The 19,015-nt window shown below is 46.1% G+C and overlaps 1 protein-coding gene across 1 annotated transcript; it reads left to right on the plus strand.

The window, feature by feature from the left end:
• Positions 1 to 6,343: 6,343 nt before the first annotated feature.
• LOC149341338 (thiosulfate:glutathione sulfurtransferase-like) lies at positions 6,344 to 18,088 on the plus strand. The gene is made up of 4 exons (XM_089543386.1): positions 6,344 to 6,853; positions 8,519 to 8,686; positions 10,759 to 10,921; positions 17,889 to 18,088. Exons 1-4 carry the CDS (start codon positions 6,688 to 6,690, stop codon positions 17,935 to 17,937), a joined length of 546 nt encoding a protein of 181 aa, XP_089399512.1. The 5' UTR covers positions 6,344 to 6,687; the 3' UTR covers positions 17,938 to 18,088.
• Positions 18,089 to 19,015: the final 927 nt, after the last annotated feature.

Here is a 19,015-nt window from a genome sequence, read left to right on the forward strand (position 1 = left end):
GCACCACCTTGCCGTTGCGTATACGTGTACTAGCTAGGTTCGCAAAGGATCGGCTTACACGAGGTAATGCGTGTACGGTTTGTATATCGAGCTCGTTGAACACGTGCGTGCCTGTATATAGCGCACTTCTTCGCTCGTTTAGATTCCGAGCGGTCTCGCTTCGAGAAGATGATGAAAAATTCGTACCCGGCAAAAAAATAAATAAATAAATAATAATAATAATAATAAAACAAGAGAACCTGAGGGAAACATGCACACACCACCGCTGTCTCTCAACTTACGTTTAATAGTAAAAGGGAACGCAGATAAAAATACGACTAAAGATATACGCGGCCCATGCGAACAAGGACGTGAGAAAACAAGAAATTCACTAGATAGGCATGCCTTGTGCACAAGCAAACGGTGAAAAAAAAAAAAGCAGGAAAAGTATTTTTTTTTTAAGCTTTTTTAAGAGAATAAGAACGGGAACAAGTGCGTTTGTTAGACACTCTCTGGCACGGCCGCTGGATCTCTCGTACGGGAGATCTAGCGGCCGTGTCTTTGGTAATGAATGAACAGCAGATTACCAGTGTTCATCAAGAGGAAAATGTACAGGCTTTTTCAACGAAGGTGAATCAAAAGATCTAAAAATAGGCTCATGAGGTATATCAGATGGCTTTTGGGGCGCTGTATATCTTGTGTCGGCAGACACCAGAAGACAGGTGAATCATGTAAACTTGTAAGCTGGTTAACTAATAGTTAAAAAGTAACTACTACATTTAGGCGTCTGGTTTCAATTAAGCTGACCGTTAGCAATAGCATTACCATGTCAGTTTCATAATAGCATTACCGTTTAAAAACGCAGTTACCCTCGGCGCTGTGGCACAACAAATTTTGGCTGTCACGAGCACGTTTCAAACATTGCGCGTCTTCGTCGCGCGCGCTGCAACACCCACCAGTTTACGTCACTATATGGTAAAATTATCACGTGACCTGCGCTCACCCGCCTGCTCTGCGGCAGCTAGCAAAAGGCGAGCATCACAGCACAGACGAGGGAAAGAAAGTCACGTGCGCAATGGAGCGACGTTAACTGCTGGGCGTTGCAGCGCGCGGCAAAGACGTAATCTTCGAAATCCCGTGATAGCTAAAATCTTTCGCCTGTCCCGTCTGGCTTTCTGTGTGTTGTCTGTTTCGGCGCTACAACCCCTTTCTGGAAACATGCACCAACTAGTCCCCCAACAAGTAGTACTGAGCTAAAATCTGTTGAGTCAGAGCTCCGAGGATAGTCGCGCTTGAGAAATTGCAAAAACTGACATGGCTATATATATAACCAACCGCCAGCTACCCATCTCTGATAGCAACGAGGTGCCTAAATGTGATGGTGATGATGAATTTTTATCGCCCAAGGGGATCTGCGGCCAAAGAGCGCCATGGCGCAAGGTATTTTCGTTTTGCTCAAGGAGGGGTCGAAGACCCATTTCCCAAGCATTTCACCCTGACTAAGCCGGGCACCAGGACAGGGGAAATCTTGTACCCATTGTATCGCCGCTGACTACCCGGTGGCACTGGGGATAGAACCCAGCACCTCCCGCATGCGGATGCTCAACCGCTCTTTCCCTGTTGAACCAGCGAAAGCTTGTCTTCCGGATGTGAGCTGGACAGCACCGCCTCCTAGTCCTCAGTTGTTGGGTTATTGATTCTCGCAATATCTGGATTATTCTGGCATGTACAGCCTTTGTCAAAAGTTTGGAGCCCAGGGGGTTTGCTTCTTAAGCACACTGCCTGGCTCGTAATGCATCTCCAGCCCTTCAAATTTGCTGAAGGTAAGAAGATTTCTGGTCCTGCCTCCTCCAATGGGTAGGACTACCACGAATGTTACAGGAGTTCCACTGCGAGGCTTAGAAGCAAACCCCCTGGGCTCTAAACTTTTGACAAAGACTGTACATACCATGCGATATAAAGCCACTTCGCCGCGGAGGCCCAGTGCGGCTTGAACGAAGTTGGGAACATAATGCTGAATTTGACTGGGTTGATATAAGTATTTGATAGCAATTTCCTTAGGATGACCCCTTGCTCCTTGTTTAGATTTTAATGATAAAAGCACTACTTCACTGGCAATCCTGAAAACGCCGATATGTCCCTGAAACCTCGACCTTTGACCTTTGAGATGAAATGACCTGGATACGGTGTGGCTAGGGGAAGGTCACGTGGTACCAAAGCTTAAAAGGAATTGTCTTGAAGGACAATGTAAGGCAATGTCTAGCGAATTCGAAGTACAAGTCAAGGCAGTGTTTAGGTCAAGCTAATTCGAAACTAAGTGCTTTCGCGTGTGATACACTCGGTTTAACGGCGTCATAACTCTCTTTTTTTTTTTTTCTCCGGTTCGACGTATACTTTCCTTGTTAATCTCAAATGTTGAAGTATTTCCTCCTAAGTTAATAAAGGCTCTGAATAATTATGTTACTGTGAATGTTGGGAGATCCGGGTAATAGCACTCCATCTCTATACTTCAAAAGCCTGTATTTTAATATTGTGGTTCACCTTCGCTGAAATAGCCTGTATATTAATTGTATTTCGTCAGTACTGACCTATGGGGCAAAACAAAAAGGCTTGAAACTAAATTGAAGACAGCGCAGCGAGCTGTGATATGGAAAATGGTAGGCGTAACGATAAGCGACAGGAAGAAAGCAGAGCGGGTCAGGGAAAAAAAAAAACACGAGTTAATGATATCCTAGTCGCAATCAAGAAGGACATGGTCAGGGCGTCTAATGGAAAGACAAGATAAAAGGTGGTCCTTAAGGTTAAAGGAATGGATTCCAAGATGAGGCAAGCGTAGCTGCGGGGCGGCAAAGAGTCAGATATGGGTGGATGAGGTAAGGAGGAGGAGAAGGAAAAGCGATGTAAGGAAGTTTGCGGGGTTAGGTGGCCGCAGCTTGCTCAGTACTGCTCAATTGGAGGTCAGTGGGAGACGCCTTTGCTCTGCAGTGGACGCAGTCGATGAGGATCCTTATCAGCGAATTCAAGCTCTTTCGCGTGAAGAGTAAATGTAGGCCGATTGACGCACTTTACCATGCTCTCGTCATGACAGCTCATGTAGCCTGTGACAGCTCATGAGGTGGCGGAATAAAATTTCAGTATATGAAAATCTTGATGGGCAGCAACCAGGGCTGAAAAAATCAGCCAAGTGACAACAAGAGGGTGCTTTGGCACTTGTCTCCTTTAAAGATTTGCAGTGTCCCCCCCATCAGCACACAATAACAGACAATAACAGAACAGAAGCATATCCCGTTGTTTACGTGTCTCCTCGACACACTTCTAGGAGATATATCTATTGTCGCAGAGATATGTCAAAACACGAAGCAAACACAGGCGTCGTCATTCCGTAGGACTCGGCTGATTTCCCCTTCCTTTGTGTCTGTCCTCGAAAAGGCCAAGTTTTACAGCTGCATTCCAAGCATACTTTTTAGCGATTTTTCTCCCCCGTCCGAAACTGGATTTGATACATTAATTCAAGCACCATAGTCGATTCCCTCTCGGCGTGCCCTGGCTTTGAAAGATCACCCTTCTCCATGTCGCACTCCCCTTCGATCCGCTTCTTCTCGCGCTCACCAAACTGGTTTCGCGTACGATAGAGTCTGCGATATATAGGGAGCTCGGTCACGTGCGTCACGACGGCTGACCTGCCGAGATGGCTCAGCGGCTTTGACTTTCGACCGATGAGACCAAGGTCGTGGTACCAAATCGCTGTCAGTGGTGATCGCATTTCGGTGGAGGCGAAATACGAAAGGCCCTGTGCGCTGTGCGATGTCAGTGCACGCTAAATAAATTAATTAAATTTATCGAAATTAACGTAGAGCGCTCCACATGCTGCGACCATTTCTCTCTTTTGCCTCTCATCGAGCTCTCCTTCGTCCCTCCTCTCAGAGAGCGTTTCATGTGTCCACTGTGAGCAAGAACAATATGCGCCGTGAGCCCTTCCTTTCCTCATAGCCACCCTCATAGCCACTACTCAACATTCACACCCTCTACTCAACGTCACTCAGTGTCACTCTTCGCAGGATTCATATATATACCAACACCCTCACACCCCAGCTCGCCTGCGGTCTTACCCTTCCTGCCCTTCACCCTATGCCAAAATGGAGCACTGTATACCTTTCAGTCACCTGTAGCCAAATCACCCTACGAACCCCCCTTCAGCTGGAGTCTCTGGCTGGCATCGGTTTAACTGGGCGACCAGCGCGACCTGGTGCCCCATGCCGAGAATCTTTTGAGCGCTTAATCTCTCGCTCTTTAATAAAGTGATTTTCTCTCTCTCGCCGAAGGCTTATACTGTACAGTTCTGCTGCACTGCAGTGAACGTAAAAAAAAAGTAACAAATGGTCGAAATTACCCAGAACCCACCCTACGAAGCATATCTTTCTTCTTTCACTCCCTAGTTAAACCCTTTTCCCTCACGACACGGTTCAGGTGCCCATCAATAGTGAGACAGTTTGCACTTCCTCTCCTCGTAACCAGGGGAGCGTGAATATTCGAAGTTTTCGAATAGCGAATCGAATATCCTTGCATTCGATTTTATTTATTTATTTATTTTATTTATTCAAGTTACCCCTAAGGCCCTCCAGAAGAGGGTATTACATTCGCTGAGAAAATCAAATAATACCTGCTCAAAATTATTCCATGCAAATCGAATCCGCTCTCAAGTTTTCAAATAGTTTTCGAATAATTAACACGCAGTTTGAATAGGCCACGCCCATGTCGTAGTTCTCTTCACCGACTCGTTCAAAGACAGTGCCAGCCTCCGCGCGATCTCACCATCGCGAACACGTCATTGCGACGCTGTTCTCGGAGGGATCGACCGGTCACAGAACACCACCAGCAGTGAGCCTGTCGACTCTATGTAGCACCGCGCGATATATGATAAAAGTGATTTCTTGGCAGCTGATTGATCAATATCAGAACAAAGTCACCAGAAATTGAAAAAAAAAAATAACAGGATTTAATTCACGACGTTTCGGCTGCGGGATCCAGCCTTTTTCTAGTGTACGCATTCGAAACACGCAGCACAAGCAGCTTTTAATGCTTACCTCCTAGGGTTATTCGATCGATCGATCGATCGATCGATCGATAATCGCAAATTACTCAGGTATTCTCCATTAACTCTTATATCCCCAACTGTTCCCATTCCAGTCCCCGGAATACCTCCTGTAAGCAGGCAGTGAAGAGCATTGGCGAGATCGTGTCTCCCTGCCTGAAACCTTTCCGTATTGGAATTATTGCTGACTTTATGGAGAACTATAGTAGCTGTGCAGTCGTTATAAATATCTTCCAATATTTTAACATAACACTCTTCCACACCCTGATTCCACAATGCCTGCATGGTTTCCACTGAGTCAAATGCTTTCTCGTAATCAGTGAAGGCTATATATAGGGGTTGGTTATATTCTGCGCATTTCTCTATCACCTGATTGATAGTGTGAATGTGAACTTTTGTGTGAACTTTTCGCCTCCATCGAAACGAGCCGCCGCGGTGGCTCAGTGGTTATATATGGTGCTCGGCTGCTGACACGAAAGACGCGGGTTCGATCCCTGCCGCGGCGGTTGAATTTCTTTGGAGGAGAAATTCTAGAGGCCCGTGTACTGTGCGATGTCAGTGCACGTTAAAGAACCCCAGGTGGTCGAAATTTCCGGAGCCCTCCACTACGGCGTATCTTAGTCGCTTTGGGACGTTAAACCCCATAAACGAAACCAAACCAAACCATCGAAACGCGGAACCCGGGCACATCGGTCCGACTCTATGTACTCCAGTTAGACGGGAGGAGAGGAGGAGGGATGCGAGTTTGGAGAGCCTGTTCACTGTAATTGGTTTTGAGTAACGGAAAGACGCAGTAACCGTCTCGATTGTCGGCGGATGCCTCTCAACCGAGCCATAAGGGAAGGGAACGAGGGATGTGAAAAAGGGAAGGAGAAAGAGGCGCCTTTGTGGAGGGTCCCGGGATAATTTCTACCACCTGGGGATCGTTAACGTGCAGGTATCCATCGAAAGCGGCCGCCTTGGGTTCTAATATCCCTTTTGACTTTTCTCTTCCTCCTCCTAAAACCTCTCTCTCTTATTCTTTCGGCCAATTATGTGATAAATTCACCACACTTCATAATAACTATCATTTTGAATTTTTCGGTACTTCCCAGTGTTATTTTTGATTTGCAGCAACATGTACCTGAAGCCGCATACGCAAGTTTCAACGTTTCGCAGATTCCCGCGCAGCAGACAGACTGGCAGCGGAAATGATTGATTCAGTCACGCAGCCGGGCGACAATGCCTGTGGTGACCTTCGAACTGTTGCTTCCAAACAACGGCCTCGTTCTTTTCGCAGCGCACTATTTCCCGTTTCGCGTGAGCTTCATGCTTCCCGAGATCTCTCGAGCACTTCTACATAAGGTCGACGTACCGCCGGCGGGCGCACCAGCTACGATTTCTATTCCTTCTCCTCCTCTGCCGATAAGATAACAGCGCACTGGCGCCGGCGCGCAAGTCGTCCAGTTGTGTGTTGCGGCAACTGCAACAGCGCTCTTCGCGAGCAAAAACCGAAGCAGCGAAGCGTCGCGTCGCTCTGCCCGTCGTGAGCGGCGAGTGCGGGGAGCGCAGGAGCACTTTGTCGAAGGCCAGCAGAGCGGCAGGCTTCGCGGCCGGCGATACGCGACGAGTCAGTCATGTTTTTCAAGCCTGTTTTGTCCGTGGTCCGCTTGCACCGGGTCCCATGGATGCTGGGACGTCCTCTCGCTACCCTGCCCGTCTCGTCGGTGGCGCGACTACATGTAAAACAAGCGCTGGACGCGGCGAGTACGACAAGGTGCAGCTCCTCGCAGTTCAGGCCCCGTGAGTTGAACTTGTTTTGCTATTCCGAGAGAGCGACAGATTCTCTCTTGAGCCTTGCGATCGGTGTCGTCGGCTCGTGGTTCAACTTGGTTACAGATTCCAGCAAACATCAATACTTTTTGTCTCTTGGAGGTCTGCATTACAAATGCATGCCGTTAAAATTACTAATGATCACCAGCTCGGAACCTGTGCGCCTAGGCAAGTTCACCTCGCGTTAATGCAATTCAGTCACGAGCTAGCCATCTTCCGTTCGCAGGCACATGGAAGGATCTTGCTTGCCCCGTTAGCAAGAGTTCTTGCTCCGCGGTCACGCGTTATTTTCTTCTTTCCGGCGCAAACATTACACCTCAACTATTCGTTAACTGTTTTAATATGTGTAGGTCACGATCAGGTTTGGGTACATGTGAAGATATATTGCTGCACTTTGCATTACAGAGATGAGCGTGCACGGTGTTGCTAAACGCATTTCGTCCTGTAACCCTGCATGCTTTAGCAGCAAAATAATGTAGGCATAACTTTTCTCTTTCTCTTTTCATCCAAAGGCGGGCCATCCGGCATAATCAATCGTTTCCTCAAAACGTTGCTTTTGTACACTCCGCCACGTGTGACCCATGCATGGCACTATGTCCATGATGCCACCAAAAACAAAAATAAGTTGTGCGAGGCTCATGCGCTGGGCACGTTGCCAAACTTTCTTGGCCTTGCCTTTAGTGGGGGAGTCAACACCTTGTACAAGAGTGAGGACTGAAATGTTTGTCATGAAAGTGAATAAGTATGTAACTGAAAAAGGAGACAACTGCTGTTAATAATAGTATGTAATGAATAGTATGTAACTGAAAAAGGAGACAACTGCTGTTAATAATAGTATGTAACTATTAACCATTACCTTCCTCACAGACGACCTTGCACAAAAAGGGTGTTTCAGCATCTATAGATGCCATTCAAGTACATGCCTTGGATAATTCTAGTTCTTGTCCTCTAAAAAAAAAAAGAGTAATAAAGACATCCTAGCCTTTATCAAAACGCTAGCACATTACTTCTCCTACATGTTGAGTGAAGCAAATATTTCCGTCTTCTTTTAATTGTAGAACTGAGAAGCAGTAACTGTTTTGTCGTGTCGCATGGCCAATTTTAACCAAGCAGGAGAATGCTTGCTGTTGGCCAAATTTGCTTCTGACATGTGTCTTGAGGAGGGTTTAATGAATTTGAAGGCATGCCTGAAGACAAATTTTTTCTTGTACGGATAGCAGTGCTTGAGGAAGCAGATTTTTGCAAACAGGGAAAACCTGGTGAACTTCATGCACAAAGAATGTTTAGAGGACTCTAGGGAGACGTTGTGCTTGTGGATTTGTTTATGCCTTCTCCCAATAGTGTTTCTATGTGGAAGCTTGGTTCCTTTATTTGAACTGTACTCTTGTGCAATAACATCTGTCACAGTATTAGCACCAACCCTGACATCTTGCATCTTTAAATCAGCTGTTGTGAGGGCACGCCAGCAAAAAATCTAGCAACATTTAAGATCATTAAAGCAACATTACATTTACTGCGGCTCCTAAATTTTCCTGTCTATGTGCATGCAAATACTTAGCCATATTGGCTATTTATACAGTCTGGCCAGAGATATTTTCGTTTTCATTTTAAACATGCTTTTATTCACTCTCACAGGTGTTGTGGCTGTTCGTCCTGTGACAACAACAAGCGTCAACTTTCAGGACCTAACCTATGAAGACCTTGAGGCCCTGCTGCAAGGCGGTGACATCCAGCTGATAGATGTGCGCGAACCAGCTGAGGTGGCTGCTTCGGGCAAAATTGGCAATGCCATCAACATTCCATGCAAGTGTCTTTCATTTGCTCATCTCTTGAACTGCACTGTAGCATTAAAATCTGTTGCAAAGTAACAATACTATGGTTACCTTTGAAAGGCATCCGATTACAGCTTGAACAAGCACAAAAGATTTTTGCCACAAAAAAAAATAACCAGTAGGTGGGTATCATCAGCTGTTATTGCACAGTGAACATCTTTTAACATAGATACGGGAGCATAGTGCATAACTGTTCACATAAATGTTATCAAAGTCAATCACACATGACCAGCATTAGTGCGAGTGAAAGGTGTTATAACATAGAGTGAAGTGCCTTTCTCTTTAGAGTTAAGAGTACTTATCGTAACATTGTTGTCGGTGAAACAAACACTGTTAGCGGTGAAGCACACACTATATTGAAATCAAGACTTTGGAGATTAAAGTTGCTTAGACAAGGTGGATGGATATTTTGAATAGCATTTCGAATGCAACACGTTTTCAGTAGAACACGGGGTGATGTTCAATCTGACTTAAGTGAAGTGTAGAAAGGAATAAGCAAAAGTGTGCTAAATCCAGCAACTGACCTACATTTAGTTTGGATGACCTGTGCACAAGCTTCACTGCTCTGAGAACAGGAAACAGCAATTAACCAAAGGTTGAAAATCGATGTTTAATTTGCAGTCATTGGCCAAAGCTGAGAGCTTCCAAGTTATGCAGTTAGTTCCTACACTAATCAACTGAACACTAACCTTCCACATTGTGCGATAGAGTTTGCATGAAACTTCAGTTAAAGCATGAAATGCTTGTAGCTACCTCACAGCATTTTTCCTAGCATAACATTGTCAAACCCATAGCAAAAATTGCCGTAATGCGCATCCTGACAGTTAAAATGGGCCTGTAAACAGCAAGTGATAGTGCTCCCACACTGCAAAAATTCCACTTTCACTCATAATTCAAGCATCTTCGTGAGAAACGGTAAATAGCAGCAACTGCAATAAGCCGGCCTTATATAATGTTAAATGTTGATTTTGGACTGCTTTCAGAGAGAGCCATGCATAACGTGCTTTAACAACTGCTGCGCACAGTTTTAGTGCCCTCTAGTGAGTGCTCTGAATGTTGGATTCAATGCAAAAAGAAAGACGCTTATCACTGCTCCAAGAGTCGAGAGGCAAACATTATCTAACTGGATGCTTGTTTAAATGCAGTGAAGGAGCAAGGACACCAGCAATGTAGTGTTGGCAGTTGACAGATAACGCTTCTTGCAAGTGTGATATGATGACTGCTTTGGAACTAGCACAAAAAGCCGCCAAGTATGTGGGCAATGAAGAGCATTTGCACATCACAGTCAGAAATGCCTAATGACAGAGTCTATGCTTGCATAGCTTCAGGGTGCTACAGCTTCCTCAACCATAAATCAGCTCATGCTTTTGGCCTACTGCCTTCCTTGAAACTGGGATGAAGCTTACTTTTGGTTGTGTAAAGCATCATGCTAATATGTGAGTGAGTTTCTGAATTACAAACTGTTCCTTGTGTCAAGAATGTGGTGTCTCCCGCTATGGCTCGAATCCAACCCCAAATAAAGCAGAAAATACTCCTGTGCTGTGCTAAGTCACCACACATTAATGAATCTCAGGTGGCCAACATTAATCTGAACCCCTCCACTATGGCCAAGAGGAGCTTTGGGACGTTCCACATACTCCACATACCTCCCACCAATTAAACCACCCATAAAGGTCAAAAGACTATGTCCATAACTGCAGTTTGGCAGATAAGGTTTTTGTGCCTATTTTGAAAGTTGAGTTTAGCGATCCCATATGAATCACTGGTTCCATCTGTGTGCATTTGTATGAAAGGAACTAGAAGTGAATACCTTTTTAGTTGATAAACGACTAAAATCTCCGAGTGTATTACACAGCCTACCTCCGGAAAGTCAGTTTTGCAATTTGCAGATCTCTTGTGTTATTGTACCATACACGTGACCTGGGTGTCCTTATGCATGCCACCTCCAGCTGAAAATATAAAATGTTGTGGAAACTTGCGATGTGTTATAAGTGTCTGTAAAGAGATCCAGTTTTTCAAGGAGTTTATATATTATCTCTGCAGTGGGACAAGTGAAAGATGCTCTGCTGATGTCCGATGAGACCTTCCAGAAAACATATCATGCGCAGAAGCCTCAAAGTTATGACCACAACATTGTGTTCTATGGCGCTGGCCCCATCAAGAGCCAGGCTGCGCTCAAACTTGCTCACAAAGCTGGCTATGTACAGTATGTATCTGATATTTCTATGAATCGTGCTAACCTCTTGTAATCAACCCATCTTTCAGTTCAGCCATTAGCATAGTTGTCATTGAAGCTGTTTGAAGTTGTGAGTCAGCGCTTGTCCTGTGTCTTTCTTAATTTGGTTCCTCGTCTTTTTGCGCTGTGTGTCACCATGAATTGAAGCTATTACTCAAGCTGATTGCAGGGTAGAGTAAACCAGTGAGTAAAAACTCTCCAAGGGCGTAGTATGCACAAAGCAAAGGAGGTCATAGTGTAGCTGTCATGAGGTGTACGATTCTACCAGGACTAGTCATGTTTCTTTCATATTATTCACCTGATTTGACTTCCAGTGCTAGTGTTCCAAAGTTGAAAGGTCTATATAAACTTCTCAGCACTGTTTAGTGGCTTCACCCCATGGACAGCAGCTTACAAAGTCCACCTGCTTGTCACTTGCATCAGGCCATGTTAAGATGACTGTAAAAGTCTAGAGGTTAGCCTTAATTTAGCTCGTAATTCGCAAGTATGTCGTTGAAACTTACACGCACAATGTGCGATCTTGCCAAGTAAGTGAAAGGTTGTAAAATTTCGAGATTATTGTAATATGAAGCCTACTTTTGCGAGAAATGTGCAAGTTCATTGCAAGCATTGCCAGTTTCCTTCGCAAGAATAAAGAGTACATTTTTTTGCTTAGTTGGCCATGAAATGCAGGTAAAGTAAACAAGAGACTATTGGCTCCTATTCATTGCATATTGGGCCACATCTGGGGACCGTGACAAATAAGGCCAAATTTGCCTGAATGATACTGTGTGGTGCAGACTGAGACTTTTTTTTCTGCTTAAATTATGACCTCACCATTTTTATTTAAGTGTAGTGTACACGTTTGTTGACCTGTTATGATAAGCAACACCCGATGTTATATTTTTTACGGGACCGTGGAAACAAAATGTACCAGCTGGGAAACATAGTAGCCGACTGCAATGCATAGAAAAATTGTACATCATCTGTCGCTTTTTTTTTTTTAAATTATTTCTTGTAAGCACAACATGCTTTTGCGGAAATTGCTAGGCTTTGTGGCTCTCTCGATCGTTTTGCATACACAGAACACCCGAAGCGCCTGCGATGGCTCTCAGTCTACCTGAGCAGCTGTCAATGGAAGGGAGGCTACAGGTGAAGTTGCGGTACATGTGTGCCTTTGTGCTGTGTTCATGGTGGCCGCTGTAGTCCTACACAACCCTTGTCTGTCGGAAACCAGAAATTGCTAATTTTAAGCTGAAGGTTCAAGAAAAAAAAAAAACCCGGGTGGCACAGTAAAAGCACCAAAGCCAACCTGCGTAGCCGCATCTCCTATAGTGCTGCTGGTGTGGCTTTTGTCGCAGGATAGTTTTGTTTTTGCGCCTTCGATAGTTTGTGCTCGTGTCGTAGCAGTGTTGGACCTGCACGACTGCACTAGCATTTGCAATAATATTCACGTTGTCCTTAAGCGTGCATGGTGTCTGCATGGGCAGAGCATTGCCGGAAGCTACCGAAGACTGTACGTGGTGTCTTGCTTTGGTTGGCATGCCACCTCTGTTCCGAGTGCACTAAACGTAGGTTGTCAAAATCCCGGCATGAGGCAAACCGTTATCACAAGGAAACACGTGGTGTAGAAAGCAGGAATGCTGCCATATTTTGATGTAACAGCAGAATTCCTTTTGCTTGGGCTTCTATGGGAGCTGCGACGGGACTGGCTTACTACAACATAGCGGTGGTGTTCTAATGCAGTTAGTTGGCCTGTTTTGAGGTATTTCGGCAGAGCCTGTCAGCACATAAGTAGGTAGTGCTGCAGAGAAAAGAACTCTCCCGCATTTGCTGAAATTAATGTCTGTACTTATTGGCAGTCCATTGTCGAAGTAGTAGTACAGAAAGTCTTTCATGTAGAGCGGCTCGAAAGTTGGTGTCAGGAAGGAAGATTCTGAATTCTGTGGGGTTTAAAATCGGGGAGATAAACACGTTCTCCCCGTTTAAGCGCGGCTGACTCAGTTCAAAACCGCGCGGACCCCACCCCGTGGTCGCGTACGCTACTGAGCGCACGCCGACCACGGCGGGCCGTGCTCTGCGGGAACAAAGGAACGACACACTGGCTGACACAAACAAGGCATTTATTGCTATAGCAACAATAACGCCAGCTAGCAACAAAATACACTGAGGAATCTAGGATGTCCGACTCACCAGCACGGCGACGAGCGAACGTCCGCCCACGGTAGGGCAAAGGGATAAACTCCGAGGTCGAGCGGAACGGGCTCGGCGGGAGTAAGTTCCGGCCGAGAGGCGCCCGTCGACGAAGAGCGAAGCTGCGAGCGAAACGTCCGTTCGCTTCCCGTCGCCGAGGGAGAAGAGAGCCCGTAGCTCCCCGCGAGCGCGCAGCAAAACGCCATCCGTGGCGCTGGTGTCGCTGCGACGCGAGCGCCCTCCCCTGTTAGTGGAAAGTCACCGAACCGAGAGGAGTGCTTTGAGGAGGAGCTAACCACAGGGAACTAGCGCGTTGAGGGAAAGCGAACGCAGGGGACGAAAGCGTCCCCACAATTCCGAGGTGAAATAAACAGTGTATATCAAAAAGACCTACTGTACTCGCTTCCCTTGACTTGTGGCAATGTATGCATTGGCCCAACTGGCAGGTGTGCTAATGAGAGGTTAAAGGAGCACCATTATGATGTACACAAAGCTTACAAGAGCAGCTTGGAGTTTTTGTTGAAATCGTGACAGTGTGCCAAAATTTACATGCTGCGCAATCCTTAAAGGGACACTGAGGAGAAATTGAAGTTGGCTTGTATCGACAGATTACCAGCTCCTGATTACAAAAACGCCACTCATACTGACAACAAAGCTCTTGTAACGTAGAAAAGAGCAAGAACCAAAATACAGGTATCGCCGCCACAGGCCAAACTCGCAAGTACAAGCGTGATGACGTCATAGGACAAAACAGTGTTGCTAGAACCAATGGTTCTAGCAACACTAAGACTCGAGAAGCCACGAATCACTGAGGCGCAGCCAATGCATGCGCAAATCTCCTTGACATCGCCAGATGGCGCCACGTACCCGACAGCTACGCGTGCTCCTGCAGCATTGGGACCAATCAGCGCCTGCTCGCCGGCAGTAGGCGGGCTCCCGGTATTCGCTAACAGTAACAAGGTACACTGTATGATAGAGGTGTCTATTTGCGAGAACTTCGTTGACGACTTTGAGAACGGGATCCATGGTAACGCTGGCAAAACGCCGGTGCAAACGTAAACGAAGCGATGGTAGCGACGGTCGCAATAGCCGATAGATGCCTTCAACGTGCGGCCGGCGGTAGCTTTCTTTTCGGCTGCTGCTAGGCCGCACTGCTGGCCGCCAGAAATTACGGAGTCTGCGTTACGTCATGTGCACTTCATGTTTCACGTCACTTAGTCCCGTGTCGTCATAAGAAAATCCCAAGTTTGAATCAGAGCGGCGGGAAAAACTTTTTCAACTTCGAATGCAAATTTCTTAGAAATAAATGCATCTTTCGCTGCCGGCCAAGTGGCAACAAAGCCATGAAATGCCGAACTGTCGGATTTTGCTTTTAAAAAAATATTAATAGAGCTCTCCTCACTGTCCCTTTAAGAGGCACAGAGAAGGGTGTGTCGCGAGGTAATAGCAGCGGAAATTTCTAAAATGAAGGAAGGAAGGAGTCAACATTTATTGGGAGGGAAGAAAATAGTTGGAGCAAAGCAGATGGAGTCGTCAGTGGAGATGGCGATGAGCACCTCCTGGACTTCCAGGGCAGTGCTGGTCAACCGCACCTCACACTGCTCCAAGGCTCACATTTGGCAGCTTTAGCTGGTGTGGTTTATGGATACTTGTCCCTGTGACATGGAGCCAGGTAGGGGTGGTGCCGCATTGCGGGCTTGCATTCATATATAGTGTTGAGTGGAGGCGGTGTAGATAGCGGAGATTAGGGAAAGCGAGTCTGGATTCAGCGGAGCATGTAGGCATCTGGTGAAGAAAGGTGTTTGTGAGGAGTGGTGGTAGATGTGTCGATTGAGTTGTTAGGTCTCAAGGCGACTAGAGTAGAGGGTCGAGAGGGGTACGTTTGGGCTGCAAGTCTCTGCTCGCTTGGTGTAATCACCAGCTAGGGTGTCAACCTTTGTGTTGCCTTCTAGGCCTTCGTGTCCAAGGGCTCAGGTGATGGCATGATTTTGGAGGAGGGTGGCAACAAAAATGCGGAGGGAGTTTGGGGACTGCTGTTGGTGAAGGCCCGACACGCAGCCTCCAAGCCGGTGATAATGTGGGAGCTGCGCATTTGTTTGTCCTGTGCTTTGATGGCGAGTTCGATGACAGTAGCCTCCGCCTGCCGCGAAAGCGTATCTGGAGGGTAGTGGGTAGGAGGCTGCGTCCACATATACCACTGTCGTATCACTGCAGTAGTGTCTGCGGAGGTAACAAATGTGGGCCTGACGTCTAGTAGCCTAGAGTTCGTGGTGTATGTGGCATGAGAGGGGTCAAGGTGGAGTGGAAGCGTACTTGCTCAGGGAGGATGCCTGTGAGGGCCATGGTGCATGAAGCTAGATCATTGCCCTCAAAAGAGTGGGCAGTGGTCTCTAATGTACGTTTTGATGTCCCTGGGGTGATTGCATAGGCTTCGAAGAATGGCCCAGCTTTTAAAGGTGCTTAGAGTTCCTCTTAGTGCGTCGCAGAAGTGGAGCCAGTTCTGTGCGGAGGGCTGGGAGACATAGTTCTGGGCCTGGGTTGCAATGTTGGCAGTGTGAACCTCGAGTTTACTGTTGTTTTTTTTGGTGGTGCCAGCATTTAATGAAGGTGGAGAAGATGGGTGTCTCCAGCTGGGTGTTCTAAACGCTGGAGTAAACGGGTGTGTACAGAATGTTGGGGACATAGACCTTGCCTCCATTCAGAGATATGTGGTAGCTTGGGCAGAGGAGTGTGTGGCTCAAAAAGTCCCAATTGGTAACCCAAATTTCGCCTAGTGGCTTGCGCGATTGGGAGTTTGAAATATTGATAGAAAGGACGAAATAGATTAAATGGTCACTTCTGAGGGTTTCCCCCAGGTTTTTCCAGAGCAGCTGCTTGATAATTTTTACGAAGGTGTTTCTTGATGCACTATTGCCAGTTCTGGTTGGTGCATGAGGAGATAGAGTTGGAGAGCATCAACTGCTGTGAGAAGGGAGACCCCTGCCGTCATGCATTCAGAAAGCAGAGGGCCAAATGGGGCTTACTTTTGTTGGGGTGGAACAAACATGTTGATCATGCAGGCGCTCTGTTTTCGACATCTGCACGGGAGGAGTTCCCGGAGAATGCGATCAATCCGCTGGCTAAGAGTGTTATAGAGCTCAGTCGTGTTGTTGCCAGGCGCTCATTTGTTGCTTCATTTGCAGTTCCAGTTGTTGCTCCAAGTAGGGTCCAAGGCTGAAAGAGATGGTGGGGTGGAGCGGGTGGTGGAAGTGTGTGCCGTGGCAGGGCGGCCCCCCAAGTAGGAGTGCAGTTAGTTGATGGATGTGCGCCCAAAGTTTATAACGCGAAGGCGTTAAGGAGCTCGTGACACGGAAAAGCCGCAGTCGCAAGCACCACAGTCTAAGGTCATTAGTGCCTGGGAACACCAGCGGCGGAGGTCTTGCGCAGCTTGAGAGAACAGAATCTTTCTACTTCTGGAGCGCTGCAAGTGACGTCTACATTCATGCTTAGGGAAGCGGAGTCCAAAAGTTTATTGCACACAGGGGCATCTAGGAGCAGTGCGGAGTGATGCCAACACGTGGGTGGTATAAAGAGCGAGCTTAAGGTCGAGCTTCTCCCGAGTTTCTATTTCGGCTCTAAGTTGTTTAACCCAAGTAGTGTTCGGTAAAGTGAAGGAAAACTCTCGCTTTAAAACTGGTAATATCGCTTTACTTTCATGTACCTTCCTTACGGCTATGAGGTGGAGTGGTTTTTAGGTTGCCAGTCTACAAACCTTATACCTTATAAATATACTTTATAATATACCTTTTGTAAACAGGCAGCATAAGGTCTATTATAAGGTTTCAATAAAGCCTTCCGAAAATAGAGGCCTGCATCATCCTCTGCTACTTTGTCCATGTCGTTTATTCAACCATCTCTCTTGTTGCCTTTCCTAGGTTTTGTTTTACACTTCACTATTTCTAAACAGCTAACTGCCCAATAGTTCTTGTATAGCAAAATGAATCTAAAGACCGTTGTGATTTCATCAAAGCTGCCCATTCGGGTCACTTGGAACGTTTCTGAATGCACTGTAAAGTTGGATTGCAAGTTGTCATCGGTATTCAGTAGAGTTTCTATATTGTTATTGGAGAGATAATTCGTTGCTATTGAAAGGGGAAAATGTTTTTCATGGAATGCATTTTTGTGTGCAATCAAGCATATCTTCTACGATGTGAAGAATAGTAGCTGGACTTCATCCATTATCCAGCTAGCCACTTGCTTGTCTGGGTTACTTGAATGTTACAAGTTGTTAGCATTCAACCTACAGTTTTCGGCATTGGAGAGAATTTGTTGAAAGGGGAAAAATAAATGTGTTCATCGAATGATATGTAACAAAGCTAGCCACTTGCTTGTCTGGGTTACTTGAATGTTACAAGTTGTTAGCATTCAACCAACAGTTTTCGGCATTATTGGAGAGAATTTGTTGAAAGGGGAAAAATAAATGTGTTCATCGAATGATATGTAACAAAGCTTATCATCTAGGTACATGAACAATAGTGACGCTAGTGCTAAACCAGAGACAGCCTTTTGTGCATGTATTTTAATCTGAAAAGTATTTTTCTACTTTGATACCAGCATGGTTAATTACATGCATATTGAATTAAGTTCCATTTATAGTCAAAATAATTTGCCATGCACTTCTTAAATCAGCAGTTTAGTACCAGTGCTGCAGCTCTGCCACTGCTGTACCTGTTTGCTTGTTGCTTCCAGGCGTTGAAGTGATAACTGTGTACCCAACCTTTTCCAGCGCTCGAGAGTACAGTGCTGGCTGGGACGACTACCAGAAGAAAAGATGATGATCCTTGCCTTTTGTCGCACACTTTTTCTGGGCAAGCTCATAGCATTCGCCAAGAGCTTTCCTGTGCAGTCTTCCGGTGCCAATCAAGTATATATCATTCTGACGCTGTTTGAATTTCAGCCGCATAAATAAAGCATATTGTTTACATAGCTGAAGCTTCCTTAGTTTGTGTTCAAAGTAAAGTGGACATGCTCAGTACTGCCATTAAATGCTGTTTGATACTGCACTTCGTCCATTTAGAATGAAAGAAACTAAACCTTCACTCTGAAGGCCTCTGGGTAAAGACCTGGGTAAAGACCTGGGTAAAGGACCAAGTTGCAAGTGGGCTGCCTACCACAAAGTAGGCTTCAGGGACGTACGTACGTACATGCCTAAAATCGGAAAATGCTCCTAGTAGTGCTACTGCACAAAAATATCGTTGACACAAACCGTTAAACTTTTGCACACTGGTTCACAAAAGCACGGAGAGAAGCTAGTTTGGTTTATGGGGTTTAACGTCCCAAAACGACTAAGGCTATGAGAGACGCCGTAGTGGAGGGCTCCGGAAATTTCGACCACCTGGGGTTCTTTAACATGCACTGACATCGCACAGTACACGGGCCTTTAGAATTTCTCCTCCAAAGAAATTATGCAGAGGTGTTCTCCAAGCCCGAGAAGCCATCGCAGGTGACTTTCCAAGTTTTCTTAGAGGAGTGATGGCCATGGGCGACAAGAGCGATTATAAAGGATTCAACAGCTGCTGATTGCATGCGCGATATTTTCAAAAGCATGCCTCTAACATGGCCATGTTTTGCGAACACCACGGTTCTTTCTCTTCCAATTTCCTCTGCAAAACCTGAAATTTCAAGCACTCTCAATGAGATGAGAGTCCATGTTCACCAAGGGACACCGAGGTCATATCTAAATAGGCCTATATCAGTTTGGTCGGGTTTATTTGGTTTAATGTTCCAAAGCAACTCAGGCTATGAGGGACGCCGTAGTGAAGGGCTCTCGAAATTTCGACCACCTGGGGTTCTTTAACATGCACTGATATCGCACAGTGCACGGGTCTCTAGAATTTCGCCTTCATCAAAATT

Source organism: Amblyomma mixtum, chromosome 5 (genome assembly GCF_055824585.1).
Source record: "Amblyomma mixtum isolate Tamu chromosome 5, ASM5582458v1, whole genome shotgun sequence".
NCBI classification, from domain to species: Eukaryota; Metazoa; Arthropoda; class Arachnida; order Ixodida; family Ixodidae; genus Amblyomma; species Amblyomma mixtum.